Genomic DNA, 17,111 nt, shown 5'->3' with positions numbered 1-17,111 from the left:
AATTAAAAAATAAAGAACTTTAAGAAAGAAATACAGGCCACTTATAAAGGATAGATAGATAGATAGATAGATAGATAGATAGATAGATAGATAGATAGATAGATAGAGATATTGACTTTAGTGTAGTAGGCAGGACAGATAGATAGATAGATAGATAGATAGATAGATAGATAGATAGATAGATAGATAGATAGATAGATAGATAGATAGATAGATCGATCGATCCAGGGGGATATTTTGGCTTTTTACAGAAGCTCTCTAAATAAATACTTAAAGATAAATAAGTATACAGTTTACACACCCACACTATAGTCTACACACACACAGCAGAATGACTAAAAAGTAAGAAAATTGAAAGAAAGAAAACTTTGTGGTTTTATTGATAAATGTACAGTAAATTCAAACTCCACCACCCCTGTCAAGACTGCAGCAAGAGTACAAGAAGGTAAACGTGAAGGGGGTCCCTGATATATTCTCACGAAAAACAGTTTGAGAAGCACTTCTGTAGATCATTTTCATGCACACTGCTGGGACGTACACTTTCAAAGGAATCCACTAGGAGGCGTAAAGCACCTTCTTACCTCCACGAAGCCCGCACCTTTAAAACTCTAAACTATGCGGAAAACAAGTTGAAACGAGTTGTTCGCATTAGCAACTTCCTACTGCTCTTCATACACACCCTTAAATCAACGTTTAAGGCCAGTAGAGCTGAGGCCGTCCATTCATTTGTAACGCAGCCGGCATCAGATTTTTTTTGTTGTTATTTTTAAAATTACGATTAAGGGAAAAGATGCAGCGGAGGTTGTAGTCTTCCTTCTTCTGCCGAATCGGATTATAATATCTATCTATCTGTACAAATCTCGGGATGATCTGATAAAGAAGCAGGATACGAGCTGCAAGCAATACAGGTGCCCTCGAGGAAGCTGCGCTGGAACACGCCTGTCTGTTCGGAGCTACTTTTTTTTTCCCCCAAGTCTGTGGACTTTTTTTTTTTCTGGTACCCTTTTTGGGTGATTTCAGTTCGGATTCTTCAGTATGACTTTAGTGAACGAGAGAGCGAGTCGGGCTTTAAAGGAGATTCTCCAGAAACCCGGGAACAACGAGTGCGCCGACTGCGGGGCTCCAGGTGAGAAGGTGCGGGGCTGTGGGAGGGCGCGTTCACGCGATCGATCGGTGCGCGGGTTTGTCTGTCTGCGTATGTATGCCGCGATAGGAGAGGGGGGCAAAACAAAAATGGCAAAGACCGGGCACGTGATCACTGATCATCATATGCCTGTGATGAAACTGGGAAGAGAAAGCGAACGACTTAAAAATAGCACACCATGAGAATTAAAAAAAAAGAAGTTATTAAAGTTTCCATAACGACGTGTTTTGTTTCCTTCTTCATTCACTCTTTGCGAAAATGGGGAAGATGATCTGCGCATGTTGTATATACCGTGTAAGAAGAATGTCTTTGAAAATGCATAACTTTAAAATCGTCCCAGTTAAGTTGAGTCCTGGACAGAGCATCGGTTCATCTCGGGACACAGCCACGCACACGTCGCTCACGCCCACGCAAGACCGAGCCTGAAGAGATCCGAATGTTGACTCTGAATGTTCATGTCAAGTTCAAACAGACCGTAACAGTCCTGGCTGCAGACCAACATGGTAAAGGGGGGCATTTGAAATGCTAGGGGGAGCGGCTCTGTACCCGATAGAACAATACGAGTGTGAAGCCATCGACAGTAACAGAAATGGGGGGCTTCCAGCGGTGAGCGCGTCGATCAAGTGGTAGACCTGCGCTGTTAGAGCCCTGGAGCTGGAACTGTTATGGGGTCCCCTTGGCAACCAGCATTGAATTCTGGGGAACCTCTCTGATCTTCTTCATGGGGGGTGTCCCGTGAGAGATCAGAACATTTGTTTTTTTTCAAATATTTAACTAAAACATCTCAGATTTGTGTTAAAATGAATGCAGATATCCTATGCCTTATACTTATTCAGTTATGGCTGGGGTGAAAATAAGGAAAATGTTATATATGGCGCCCTCCATAAAGTTTGGGTTCCTTGATTTCCCCACTGCTCCACAGTTCAAAATTACAAATCAAACAATTCAGATTGTGACTGAAGTGAACATTGCAGACTTTCATGTAAGGGGATTTGCAGACATTTCAGTCACGCCATATAGAAATGACAACACCCCCATTTCAGGGCACTGTAATGTTTGGGACACAGCAATGGCAGGTCTATTAAAGCCGTTGGCATATTTAGTTCTTTGTCGCATATCCCTCACAGGCAATGGCTGCTTGATGTCTGCCATTTATACAGTAGATATCAGCAGGTGCTGAGGATCTTCTCTGGTGATGCTCTGTCAGGCCTCTAATGCAGCCATCTTTAGCTCCTAATTCTTGTCCCCTTACATTTTCTCTTCAGCATATGGAAGTCCTGTTCAATTGGATTTAAATCAAGTGACTGGATTGGCCATTCCAGAATTTTCCATATTTCAGCTTTGACAAACCCCTGAGTTGCCACAGTAGTATGTCTGCATCATTATTTTGTTGTAGGATGAAGTGACAACCACTGAGTTTAGACGCATTTACTGTAACTTGAGCAGGGCAGGCTAGTGATCTCCGCTGGCAATCAGAAGGTTCCTGGCTTGAATCCCATAAATGGCAGAAGTGATTCCACTCCATTGGGACATTGAGCAAGGCCCTTAACTTGCAGTTGCTCCATCCTGGGTGTGACGTTAACCTGCTAGCAGGTCCTCCAACTTGCAGAGAGAATTTGGAAGTTGGTGGCAGGATTGCCACTCTAGCCACGGTGAAAAAAAAAAACCCAAACCTCACACTGGTCTATTCCCTTCAAAGTAGCATGCTGCTGAGGTGTCGCCCATTGCAAGGCTGTGCTCGGGTCCTAATTTGGGATCCTGAGGTGGTTTGCCATGTGGTGGGTGCAGCAACGCACTGTATCAGTGCCTACTTCCAACCTCTCTATTTCTACTGAGCACTTCAGAATTCATTGTGCCATCAGCAGTTCCGTCATTAATGAAGAGAAGTGTGCCAGGACCTGTGGCAGCCATACATGCCCAAGACATGTCACCCCCTCCGCCATATTTAACAGATGAGGTGGTGTGCTTTGGATCTTGTTCAGGCCCTTGTTGTCTCCACACTTCGCTCTCACCATCACTCTCAGGCAGGTTCATCTTTGTTCCAACTGTCCACAAGACCTTTTCCCAGAATTCTGCAGGCTCTTTGAAGTCCTTTTTCACAAACTGTAATCTGGTCATCCTGTTTTTGCATCTTGCAGTGTGTCCTCTGTATTTCTGTTCATGACGTCTTCTGCTGATAGTCATCTCTGACACACACACACATCGGCCTCCTGAAGACTGTGTCAGTGACAGGCGTTGGGGGCTTTTACTTTATCACAGGGAGGATTCATCTGTCATCAGCAGTGGAGGTCTGCCTTGGCCTCCCAGTCCCTTTGCAATTACTGAGCCCACCAGTGCATTCTTTCTTCTTCATGATATTCCAGTCAGTCGATTTCGGTCATCCTAAGGTATTGCTGTCTTTTTCAGCCTCATAATGTCTTCTTTGACTTTCATTGGCACAACCCTTCTCATCATGTTGAACAATGGCAGCTACAGACTCTAAAGGGTAGAAGCAAGCCAAGGTATCTTATGAAGCAAAGAAACCCACCTCAGGATTCACAAACACCTGTGACATCAATTATGACAAACATGATGGTGCCCTGAGGGGAGCGGGGGGATATGTAAAAAAAGTGCTGTGGGACCAAAATGTCTGCAAATACCCTTTAATGCAGTACAGCCATGTGGTGTGATACCCCGAGGGTGATCCGGCTCACTGGATCCTCATTGTTGAGGACCCAAGCGACTCTTTAGAGTCCTGGGGCCTCATGTATAAACGGTGCGTACGCACAGAAATGTTGCGTAAGAACTTTTCCACGTTCAAATCGCGATGTATAAAACCTACACTTGGCGTAAAGCCACGCACTTTTCCACGGTACCTCATACCTTGTCGTACGCAAGTTCTCTGCTCGGCGCGGCACCCAGCGTCAAAGCAATGGTACTGTTCTTGTGTGATTACTCATTATTTTCATGACGCGGCTTTATAAATACACAGAAACTAACCGCATATTGTTTATTAGTGTAATGCATCTGATTGTAATTAACTTGTAACAATATAATGGTCCAGGGAATAGCCATAGTATTCCAAATACCATAACTGCTTTAGCGTTGTTACTCTCACTTCTCCTTCTTCTTCTTCTTCTTCTTCTTCTTCTTCTTCTTCTTTCAGCTCCTCCCATTAGGAGTTGCCACAGTGGATCATCTTTTTCCATATTACTCTCACTGCACGACTCGGAGTATTTATATCACTGTATCTGAGTGTGAATCACAGCAGCAGCTGATCGGAAAGAGAATTATCGGTATACAGCTTCAAGCACACGCTGCCAAAGCCACAGCAAAACGTTTTAAAGCCTTTCCTGTACAGACCTCGCGGTTCAGAAACAGTTTCATCCCAAGAACTTTAAATGCACTCAATCAAGTGCTCCTTGTAGAACTGTTAGTACTTATAAGGTACAATCAACCCACTGTAAACTTGCACTACAGTTATAATATCGCACAACCTGAGCCACTTTATAAAGCGCGTATTTACATATGATGACGATATCATTTTTAAGGTGAAATGCAGCAAAATATGTTTGTTAAATTATACACATAAAACTTTAACTTCATTTAAATAATCTATATTCTTCACTGGGAGTGTCGTGAAGGATAGAATAATTAAATATGTACTACGAAGATATTTCAATGTTCTTTAAACGTTTTCAAGAATCGGCTAAGCTTACAGATGGCTTAATGTCTATTACAGAGCTGATTGTGTGGCGATCGGTTACTTGGGGAAAGAAAAGCACTGACTGCAGTGACGGCTACGCCAATATATATTGAATATAAAACAGAAAGAGAAAATAACAACACAGCTAAAAATGCAGCGACAAATTTCGGCAAAAGATAAATGCTTGTGTCATGAGCACGAGGCTGCTATGCAGTGTCCGCAACGGACGTGGCCATCTCCGTGATAAGCTACCTTACTGACATTGGCCGACGAAGGAGCCACCAATTCTTCCTCTGCCCAGTGCCACCACAAGCCTAGAGCCGCCCCTGAGTACTGATGCAATAAATTATTAAACACATGTTTAATAACGTGCTTTAACTCCTATCATCATGAAAATGATATCACGTATACAACTCCGTATTTTAGTTATTCAGAGAGCTGTAATATCACAAATGTAATGGATTCTGTGTCCAGTTGGAGGAAGAGAGCCAGTTTAAGAAGCAAGTAGTGATTCACACATAGATCACATACGAGTAAAGATCAAATACAAAACAAAGCATTTAACGTGCTACTTTAATTACGATGTGATTTGAGAAACTGGTTAATTAAACGATTTTAAGATGAAGTTTATAATGTTCTACTAAATGACAAAATAAACTACGTGATTAAAGTGGAAATGTCGAGATTGAAGTTGACATTTCGTGCTTTTTCCCCCGTGTGCCTTTTTCTCTGTACCCTAATAAACTTTCATATGACACTCAGACAGTGGGCTACAACTCGGCTTTTCACGGCGACTTTGATATGTGACTTCTTTTTTATTTCTGACAATGTGCGATTTTGTGAATGTGAGCTTTCAAGTTTCTCCAACACGCTATGTCACTCGATCAACTTCCTTTTGTTGATTATACCACGGTTTATTTGAACAAATAGTATGTTCTTCCTTTGCCTCCACTTGGTATTCGCTGAAATTCTTATATTTTCCCCGTGCTTTTCCCATTGTCTTATCACAGAAGGCTGCGCTTATATGCGATTTATATTGATTTGCATATTCAAGTAGGCGTAATTCTGGGAGGAGTTGAGGCGTTACATAAAGCGCGTGCACGAGCGTTAGTTTTCACGCTGATCGGGATTTATGTAGCGGAAGAACGTGGAAGTTGGAGTACGCACAGATTTCTGCATCTGGATTTTTCTGTGTGTAAGCAGATTTCAGCTTTTGTGCTTACGCCATGTTACAGTGCGAGTTCTACGCACGGCGTTATACATGAGGCCCCTGGTGCTTCCTGTCTTGCTATATGGTTACGAGACATGAATGCTATCCAGTGACCTTAGATGAAGACTGGACTCCTTCAGTATTGTCTCTTTGGAGTGGCCTTGGGTACCACTGGTTTGACTTTTTGTCAAAGAGCGGTTGCTCATGGAGTCCCGAATGAGGCACATTACCTGCGTTGTGAGGGAGTGTCAGTTATGGCACTATGGCCATGTGGCGCATTTCCCTGAGGCTGATCCGGTTCACATTGTTGGGGACCCGAGTGGCTGGACCAGGCCAAGGGGATGCCAATGTAACACCTGGCTGCAGCAGATAGAGGGTCATTTCTGAGTGTTGGGACTGGGTTTGCCAACCAGGATTCTGAGTTATTTTGTCATGTGGTGGGTGCACCAGTGCATGCTCCCTGACCTGAGCAGAGGGGTAAATCAAAAATAAGTGTGTCTTTGTCCCAGACATTCTGGAGGGCAGTGTACATGCATGGTGCATCATCGAATAACACTTTAATGCTCTTATTTGAACTATTAGTTTGTGTTTAATTACACAATATTTTTTATATTAAATACCCCCTTCTCTTACAATAGACAGTTAATTTGCACCTTAAGATGTACAGGCTGAGTTTGGTACAAGCTACCGGTCAGTCACTTACTTTGGAAGAAGGGGACGCTGGTAAATTTGGTATACCTGGGCTTCTCAAAGTTGGTACTCTGGCTTCAGGTTTTGGTTCCAACCAAGAATTTGAATTTCCAAGAAGATTCTGCTGAGGGCCCTGGTTTGGCTGGGGGGGACACTAACTGTGCAAGAACAAACAACACTGCTGATGATGATGATGATGATACATTTGTGTGTCACAGTAGAGACAGCCTAGTTGGTCAAGCTGTAACTAAGCCATCTAGACTAACAGCAGTACAGTCGTGTTCATCTTCAGTTTTTATTCTGCTCTCATTTTTCCCTTCACTGACATGCCGGAGAAGATGGGGCTTCCTGCCCAGCCTGTTTGAGATTTTGTTTCCCTCTCCTCCATTGTCGGCTTGTAACAACTCCCTCAAAAGAACACAAATGAGTCGCTACACTGCTAAGCCACTGCATATTCGGACTTAGTCGATATCACACCTTATCCAGCCCCCCGTCACCCGCCAACAAGAAAAACAACTATTAACGGAATGAAGATAGAAAATAAGGAGTGTATTTCATTAGGCAAAGAACATCAAACAAAACAAAGATATTCTGTATATATACTGTACATTTACAGGAAACAGGCATTCAGATAAACAGACCATAGGAGACAGTAAGCTGTGCTCTCCACCGAAACCCCATCACAGACAAGACTGGTGCCACCATTAAGGCGAATTGTAAAATACAATACAATTTAATTTTGTGTAGCCCAAAATCACACAAGGAGTGTTGCAATGGGCTTTAACATACCCTGCCTTTTGACAGCACCCCCAGCCTTGACTTTCTAAGAATACAAAGAAAAACTCCCAAAAAAAACCTTGTAGGGAAAAACAAATGGAAGAAACCTTGGGAAAAGCAGTTCAAAAAGAGACCCCTTAACAGGTAGGTTGGGCGTGCAGTGGGTGCCAAAAAAAAGGGGGTGAATACAATATAATACACGAAACAGAACACAGGAAATCCTCAATACAATATAGTCATTCAGTCTTTGTCCAGCCCGCTATATCCTAACACTGGGTCACGGGGGTCTGCTGGAGCCAATCCCAGCCAGCACAGGGCGCAAGGCAGAAACAAATCCCCACTGCAGGGCACACACCAAGCACACACTAGGGACAATTTAGGATCGCCAATGCACCTAACCTGTATGTCTTTGGACTGTGGGAGGAAACCCACGCAGACATGGCGAGAACATGCAAACTCCACGCAGGGAGGACGCCCAAGCGAACCCAGGTCTCCTCACTGCGAGGAAGCAGCGCTACCACTGCAACACCATGCCACCCCAATACAATATAATAGTAAAATAAAAATATTACAAGTACAGGGCAGAATTCAACAGTAGATGATATCACATAATACGATTTGGAATTGTTCAGAGTCCTGGAGACCTCAGACATCAAGCTGCCTCCCCCTACTGGCCATTCCACAGATGAGTCATCACTGAGCCAACAAATCCGATGAAAGGACCCCTCTACCCGACGATTCCTGCGATCCTCCATCAGAGATTACTTTACCTTAGGCAGACAGACCAACCAAGTGGCACCAAGTGGCACATTTGAGCACCAAGAAGAGAAACAGAATAGGTGAGGGTTAAGTAACAACTTATAACAAATTATAATATTATCATATTAGGGGGCTGTGCCCCTTATTCACTTCACTCACCAACCCCCATGCAGGCCCTACAAGGTAGTCATTTCCCGGATCTGCCACTTGCTATGAATTGTGCTGTGCTTTTAGATAAACACAAATATCAGCTCTGTCTCTGATATCTCTGTCTTTCGAAACTTTTATCGCTAACAATTTGTCACATTTTGGTTTATTATATATGCGAGCCTGATCTTTCGGATTCAATATAGAAATCCAAGAAAACTTCTCTGTCCGTGTTTTTCAGATAAATTTTGTGTAAAGTGTGATACTTTTGGACATATGGATTTGTTTCCAATATTGGCTATAGAATTTCTAATATGTCCGATAGTGTAACTCTTTCTTTTGCATCGCCTATCCGTGATCATAAATATACACCTGACCGAATTGTGGTTTCTTTGAAATTAAACTTATAGTAGCTCTGTCATATCACCTATGTTCATATATTCAATCTCTTTTCATTGTCCGTTTGTTAGCACTAAAGCGATCTTTAGTATCAGTTTTTTGAGACTTTCGAATTTTAGTACTTTCGTAATCTCTAACCTGCTCTGCATGTGTATCGCCCCAACGTATTTGAACCTCTTTATGACTTAATACTTTGTCTTCTGCTCTTTGTCTTTTCTTCTACTGTTTGTCTTTTTTTTCTGGATCCGCTTGGACCTGTTTAGGTTTTCAATTCATCTCTTGGTACAAAGTCTCGTCTCGCAGGATGTGAAATTATCTCTCTGAAAATGTCTCGTCTCATCTCTCTTAAAAAGTCCTGTCTCGTCCCAAGATTTTTTTATATAATAGATTACTTGATATGCAGTATGTACAATTAATTAGCAGCTGCACACCTCGGCACAGATCTTTGCGGGGGGAAAACCCAGCCACACGGGTTAGCTACCCATACACTAATAAACTAGGCCTAGGGCACAAAATAACCTGATACCGGCACTGACCACATACACAACCTTTTATAAGAGAAATATATCACAAAGGCAAGGTCTGCTGAGGCAAGAGAAAGACAGTCGAGTTTTAAATAATTGAAGAGAGATGCGGAGTTGATAAAGTCGTGAAGTCGGCATAAACCTTTCCCCAGAATGTTGGGAAGCTTCAGCAAGCCGTGGAGGCTCTCTCTGAAAGGATAGTTCAGGTGACTACTCTACTGACTGTATGAGATAAAGTAGGGAGCAATGGCGAGATGGACAACGGTAAAATCCTAGGGGGTTGCGGAGGGCTGAAGTCTGAATGATATTATGAGGAATGAAAAGCTTATATGAAACTGGCATTGAGTATTAGCAGATTGAACAGGCATCCATGCCTTGTCTGGAGACATAATGACCGGAACACGCATCAATATCAACCAGACGTTTCGTGACCAATAAGAGAAAATGAATCCATCTCCTGTTAAAGGGCAGCGACTTTTACACATACTGTTACATTCAAAGGGGAGCGACAAACGACTTTATAACTGGACATAAATGAACATTTCAATTTCTGTAGCAGTGCTACAAGCTCACCATAATTCATGTTCAGTAAACCCCTCCTGGTGGTTTTCTAAGAGCTTTTTAAAATGGGGAATTCGCTTTTATGTTTGTTTCATCCATACAATGTATTTTTGGAACTGTTAATTTATTTACTTTTTATTTTAGAAATAACCGCAGTGCCATGTTGTTTTGCATGCGAGTTTGACCATTTTGTGACAATGTTGCTATGGTGCAGCACTGGTTGCCAGGGGGTGTGGTCCCTGGAATAAAGGGGAGCTGTTGGTAAATCATCGTCCACGATTTTGGATATTCTCAAAACCTTTTTTGTTTTAAGTCATTTCCTGGTAATGAATTATCCACTTACTGTTTTTTGCTTTGTGCCTTCCCTCTCCATGCATTAGATTTGTCAAAAATTTCGTTCTCCGGTTTTTGGCAGATCTGAACGTTTTAGGGTCCTCTGATACTGAAAACACTGATATCTCGATAATGGGTATGTGTGTGTCTGAGTGTCACAGTTTGTTGAGGACAGTCTAGTGCTAAAACGGCTGGACGGAAAAATACCATACTCGAAACTTAAGCCTGTTATGAGATGACGATGTGCTGATTAGTTTTTGAGCCAAATCAAGCAAGAGAAAGAGGCACTCTAGAGGAACCCTCAAATACTATTATTCTGCAATTAAATATGAATTCTTCTCATCAATTGCTATTGTAATGACCTATTTTATGATCAGAAAGATCAGCATCAGAGCGTTAAATAATTACTGAAATGTTAGGCTCACGTCCGAATTTTTCAACAGAATGTAATTGCACACCACAGTACCTATGAGGTTAGTCATGTAATACCTCAATATCACGAAACACTTATCACATTAAACTATGGTTAACATTAGGGCCCTGATACACTATGGTTAAGATTAGGGTTGTGGGAGGGTTATCTGACTCAAAGGACGTTTCTTGACTGACGTTGTGGGCCTTACCTGACCTATGTCATCGGTATTGCAGGCTGTAGTTAAAGTCAAAAAATTCAAGAAGGGTATAATTTTTGTTTCATATATTGACTTGATTTTGACCCTTCCTGATCCTTCCTGATCTCCTATGGTCTCCCAAACTTCTACCCAATGTAGTACAAATGCACTGTAGATGTGGATTTGGGTTCCGAATCTGATCTTATTGCAGAGATCCTGTATAAAAAAATAAATATTTGAATTGAAAAAATTGGAAAATTTCCCTTTGGAACAAACTTTGTATAATTGTACTCCAGCCTACACGTTTTGGTTTATTTTGTGTAGATAAATTTTATCATGATTCTGGTAATGCCATTTTGTTTCTTACATTTGCTGCCATTTTGTATCTGTCATTGCATGCGAGCAGGCCTATTCTTTTAACAATTGCCAGGCCCAATGCCAGTTGTGGAAGTTACATGACACATTATGTCATTTTGTCTCACTCATATAAGATGGAAGCTCACAACTTTCTTCCATTCAAGTGTTGGATTCACTATGAAGCACAAACATCTCCATTCTTGGACAGGTAGGTTAATTTCAGGACATTTGTGCTTCCGTTTTTGATCACAATTCCCTTCATAACTGCTATTGAATGTACATATGTATGTGTGTATGTAGTGTGACCTCTAGGTTATTCTCATGAGCAGACCTCTAACCCAGAAATGACACTCAGTTGCCACAAAATTCCAACAAGAAAAGGGATATATTGACGAGGGAAACATTTTTGTGAAAGGTTATGAGGGCATAAGAATACATGCCAAGCACTAAGCCACTCAAGGGCCTGACTATACACTATAGCTCTGTATCTGGCAGACCTCATTGTTTTCCTTCTCGTCATCTTCCTCTTCCTTCTTCTCAGGTGACCCATCACCTCTATTCCTGACTCCAGGCTTGTCTATCAATCGGATGGGAGGTCTCTAAAGGGATAGCGCAGGAGTACTACCAGTATTTGAGTCAGATACCTGATTAGCATTTCTGGGTGTTCCAAACCGTCTTCATAAGAGTACAGCTCCAAGCAATGAACACCCCCTACCAGATGGCCCCAGGTGCAATTACCTCTTTGGCTGGCCCCAAGAGAAGAACCCTCCCTGGGACATTTAGACAACCCTTGTTGCTACCTTCTTCAAAGCCTATCCTCCTCGGCACGTTCAATTCCCAGCCAAGGGGTGTTCCAAGTAATGGTAACACCTGAAGGATGGGACGACAAACACCTTTAATGCTTCCAGATGTCCAGGATTCCTTCACAATAGATATATAGATAGATATTTAGATAGGGATCTTTCTTGCTCTCTGTAGTATATGTGCACATGTTATAGGCATAGATAGATAAAAAAAAACCAAAATATGCTGTTACAGGCACCCCTAATGTGACTATGTGGTCTCCGTTGAAATGTCATAAATTGTGGTTCCCTAATAGCAAAAATTATAAACCATTTTCCCATTTTCAATATTGTCTTATCACATTTAGGAGTCACAGAGTGCCAGACCTACCTGTATATATGTGTGGGGGTGGGTTTGGCTGTAACAGCTTAGTGCTGGAAGTCTGCATAGGAAAGAAAAATGTCTTTATTTACAGTATATCACATAGATAAATTTAATATAAATGCAGCTTGATTTTCAAGAATTGCTACCATAATTATGATCCTGTCATATGTAGCAAGGTGCACATAGCATTCTGAGCAGAATTAAATGCTTCTTCATTTTCTTTACTTGCTGTATTATTTTGCTCATCAATTTCAGTCCCATGTGTCTGTGTCTCACCATGGAGGGTATTTGTTTCATTATACAGCGTATCTCGTTCATTACTGAGTGGTCTATTTCCTAAAGGCACCTCGCAGGCTGTCTCATATTATTAAAGATAATTAAATTTCTTGTTATATTGTTCACTACTGTATAGATGTGTCCAGTAGCACATACCTGAGTATTCCAAAACAGATGCAAGTCTTTGTGATATGCACACCATCATTTTACATTTGCTGATAATTGAACATTTTAAGTAGTTTCTCTTGTAGTTACTGGTAGTGATGGGCCTTCAGTTACAGTTGTCACACTCAATACTACAGCCAAAATTTATTACCAAACTCCCAATTGAGTCCATTTGCAGCTGAAACAATCTGAAGCCTCAGACAGATTCAGCTATCTGAGACCCATAAGATGATGCCCATGTCGGCGACATTTCTTTTGACTCCGCCCACTTTCCAGTGGCCACACCTCTGTTTCGCCGGTGTATAGACACCTACATTACACGCCTCTCATGTCAATATCAGTTCCTTTTAACTTCTGCTCTCAAACCAGAGGACTCGGTAGTTTTGAGGCCTATGAATTCAGCATTTATGAAACTTCTAACATATCAAGGTCTCTCAGTTCTGCATCCAAAGCAAAACCACAAAATGGATGTGTCTTTTGTTGTTGGATATATATATATATATATATATATATATATATATATATATATATATATATACACAGTATAGTATATATATATATTGTAAGATTGACGCTATATAGTGCCTGACCCGACATAGATTGGACACGAGAGGCACATGTAAAATAAAACAAATACTTTTATTTTTTTCACCTGTGAGGCACGTCTTCCCCGTGAACCCCACAGGCAATACACAGTCCTAAGCACAAGCACACCACTAATACACCACACTTTCCCTTCCTCCTTGGCACCACCACTCCTTCCAAGCAACCTTGTCCTCCTCCACCCGACTCTGGCCACTGAGTGGTGGTCGCTGGCTCCCTTTTATTGGGTATCCGGAAGTGCTCCAGGTGGTTGATTGCCAACATCCGGCTGCACTTCCGGGTAAGGCGAAACCAGTGCTCAAAAGGGGCCAGTCGCTCCTGTTGCAGCACCCCCTGGCGGCGCCTGCGGAACCCCACAGAGCTGTACAGAACTCCAACCCCCATGAAGCCCTGGGGGAGTCTGAGGCACTGCTGCAACTTAGGGAGGCTGCCATCTAACGTCCAGGGGGAGATACTGGGCTTCCCACCCTTGTCCCCCTGGCAGATGTGGTGAACGGGCATCCTGGCCAGGCATAGGCCCCGGCCATCCATCATAATATATATATATATATATATTGTAATAGAATAGGGCGCTTCTCGCACCCTTGTACCCTCAGACTATACGTCAGACACCAGGTAAAAGTCCAATGATTATATTTATTATAATAATAAAGTGCACAAAGCACGCTCCTCTCCACAATTCTCAATACACAATACAATAATTAATAACAATCTTCCACTCCCAGATGCTTAGCCACCCTGCCTCCCAACTCAGCTCATCGTCTGGGAGCTCCCACAGTCCTTTTATATTCCCTGACCCGGAGGTGTTCCTGCCCAACAGTCCACAAGTCCTTATTCCTTCCGGGTCAGGGTAAATAGTCCTTTCTTCAACCCGGAGCACGCGCGTTTCTTCCTGTCACGTGACCATGACGCACTCCCGGGTCATAGGGCACATAAGAGCCTACGAGCCCCACTACAGCGATGCCTGGTGGCCCCCAAGGTATCCAGCAGGGCTGTGTACAAACACTACATAGTCCATGATGCCCTGCTGGAACTCGGGGCATGATCATGCTGTCGGGAGAGCTCCTCCTGGCGGCCTGGGGTTGAGGGCCGGAGTGAAATGCCGGCAATCCACCACTATATATATATATATATATATATATATATATATATATATATATATATATATATCCATCCATCAGTCCTCTTTGGCTTATCTGAGATCGGGCCGCGGGGGCAGCAGCTTGAGCAGAGATGCCCAGACTTCCCTCTCCCTGGCCACTTCTTCTAGCTCTTCCGGGAGAATCCCAAGGTGTTCCCAGGCCAGTCGGGAGACATAGTCCTTCCAGCGTGTCCTGGGTCTTCCCCGGGGCCTCCTTACAGTTGCACGTGCCCGGAACACCTGACCAAGGAGGCATCCTGATCAGATGCCCAAGCCACCTCATCTGACTCCTCTCGATGCGGAGGAGCAGCGGCTGTACTCTGAGTCCCTCCCAGATGACTAAGCTTCTCACCCTATCTTTAATGGAAAGCCCAGACACCCTACGGAGGAAACTCATTTCAGCCACTTGTATTCGCAATCGTGTTCTTTCGGTCACTACCCATAGCTCATGACTATAGGTGAGGGCAGGAACATAGATCAACTGGTAAATTGAGAGCTTTGCCTTGCGGCTCAGCTCCTTTTTCACCACGATAGACTGATGCAGAGCGCACCGATCCGCCTGTCGATCTCTCTGAGACCGATCGTACAGGGACCGAACAGCCCTAACCAGGACGAAAACCACACTGTTCCTCCTGAAACAGAGGTTCGACTATCCAACAGACCTTCCTCTCCAAGACCCCCGAATAGACTTTTCCATGGAGGCTATATATATATATATTGTGAGACTTGCTCGGACACCACCAGTCGGAAACCACATCTTTATAAAGTTCACACATTCATTTGACATAAATAAATTCAGTCCTGAAACACCACACAACGCACAAAGCAATAATCACCACAATTAGACTTCTTTCTCTCAGTCCCTGGCCGCCAATCTCCTCCTGGGAGCTTCGTCCTGCTCCCTCTCCCGACTCTAGCTCTCCGAACTGTTAAGTGGCGGGCCCTTTTATTCCCGCCCGGATGCTTTCTAGGTGGCTGGAAACGATCTTCCGGCAGCACTTCCTGGTGTGGCGGAAGTGCTGCCGTTTCCCCCGGAAGCACTCCGGGCATTCCTGGCAGGTTCAGCCGCCATCTTGTCTGGTGTGACGGAAGTGACAATTCTCCCGGTCCGATGAGGCATAAGGCGCTCCCTGGCGGTGGCCATGGTTACCAACGGGTTAAAATCTTTTTGTCCCTTTCCCATGGTCCTCTTTTTATCCAGAGCGGTTGCCCTCTCTTGACCCAGAAGCTATCATTGTCACCTTCCGGTCCTTTAAGGTGTCCCGGCCGGGTAAAAACCCCAGTCGTCTGTGACAATATATATATAAGGATATATATATATATATATATATATATATATAAAATAAATGATAATTCTTGGGCAGACATTTTCTCTCAGTTCTTCCATAACTTGATTCCTCATTAGGTTCTCGGCCACTGAGACTTGTTGACTTTACACATTCTCTTTATTGGTAGACGCCTCAATAAAGCAAATTCTGAAAGGCACTTCATTGTTGACGCACACATATGCTGCACAAAGAATTATTTAGCTGTCCTTTCAGGTGCAGTGCAAATCCTTAGACAGATAAGAAAAAACATTGATGGAAACCCAGCAAAGTTGCCAGTCTCTTGATACAGGAGACGTTTTGGTGGGGACTTTGGTCATTTGTAGCCGGATCTCTGGTTGTGTCAGAAGTACAAACTAGACTTTTTATGGTCTAATTCTCTACAGAAAAGTTAAAAAAAAAACAACTAACCTGTCTAAAATTGTTGTATGCAATAATGTGATTGTGTTGATACAGTAACTGTTTTTTAGTTTTTACTTTTTTTGTAGATCTGTTTGCCAATTTTTATTGTAAAGCACTTTGAGCTACTCTCACGTATAAAAATAAATGTTGCTGTTATTTGATTGGTTGTAGTTGACTATTCATTCCTGAGCTCCACTTGGATTATCCATTTGGGGTATTTGGGGGTCTGAAGCCTTTACTGGAAACATCAGACACATGGTAGGAATGAACGCTAAATAAGGTGTCAGTCCAGCACAGGGCACACTCCCTCAAGGCCTCCCCCATATTCACTCACGTCAGGTCTTTGTGAATCGGGTGGACACCAGAGTTCAAACACAGAAGGGTCTCAAACTGTGTCTCAAGGAGCTATCAGGCTGATCATTGCACAGCGCTGCCCCAGTTCAATTCTTGGAGCTCAGTAATCCATTTTGAGAAGCTGACCTGCTCAGTCAGTCCAGGGCTACAAGCAAGTGGTGCCTCTCCAGGCATGGCAGGGTTCTACCCTGGATGGGGCAACAGAGGAAGAAGCCATCAATTAACATGGCCTGGTGCCGTGTCCATTGGTGATTCCCATCATGTGGTACCAGGATGCAGTTCCCCCCACAACCTACAACTGGAAAAGCTGTCATTTTAGTAAAGGACGCACTTCTCTAACAAGTGTTCTCTCAAGTTCTGTCACTCCTCGGTGCCCGTGTTAATGACCCTAATCCCTGCAACAATTTTCTGTTGTAATCCGAGCTCACTGTTTGTTATGTAAATATAAAGCTCAGGTCGGTGACCCTTCCGTATGACCCCG

At 43.2% G+C, this 17,111-nt stretch overlaps 1 protein-coding gene across 1 annotated transcript in view; it reads left to right on the top strand.

The window, feature by feature from the left end:
- The first annotated feature begins 619 nt into the window (after positions 1-619).
- The window catches only part of zgc:92360 (uncharacterized protein LOC436988 homolog), a 65,886-nt gene continuing 49,394 nt past the window's right edge, over positions 620-17,111 (top strand). The window contains exon 1 of the mRNA XM_039765544.1: positions 620-1,126. Within this exon, the coding sequence (XP_039621478.1) occupies positions 1,036-1,126 (91 nt within the window). The 5' untranslated portion in view covers positions 620-1,035. The remainder of the gene's footprint in view (positions 1,127-17,111) is intronic.

This window comes from Polypterus senegalus, chromosome 10 (genome assembly GCF_016835505.1).
Source record: "Polypterus senegalus isolate Bchr_013 chromosome 10, ASM1683550v1, whole genome shotgun sequence".
Taxonomy (NCBI): domain Eukaryota; kingdom Metazoa; phylum Chordata; class Cladistia; order Polypteriformes; family Polypteridae; genus Polypterus; species Polypterus senegalus.
Note: the sequence above shows the minus strand (reverse complement) of the source record. Positions and strands in the feature narration are given on the sequence as shown.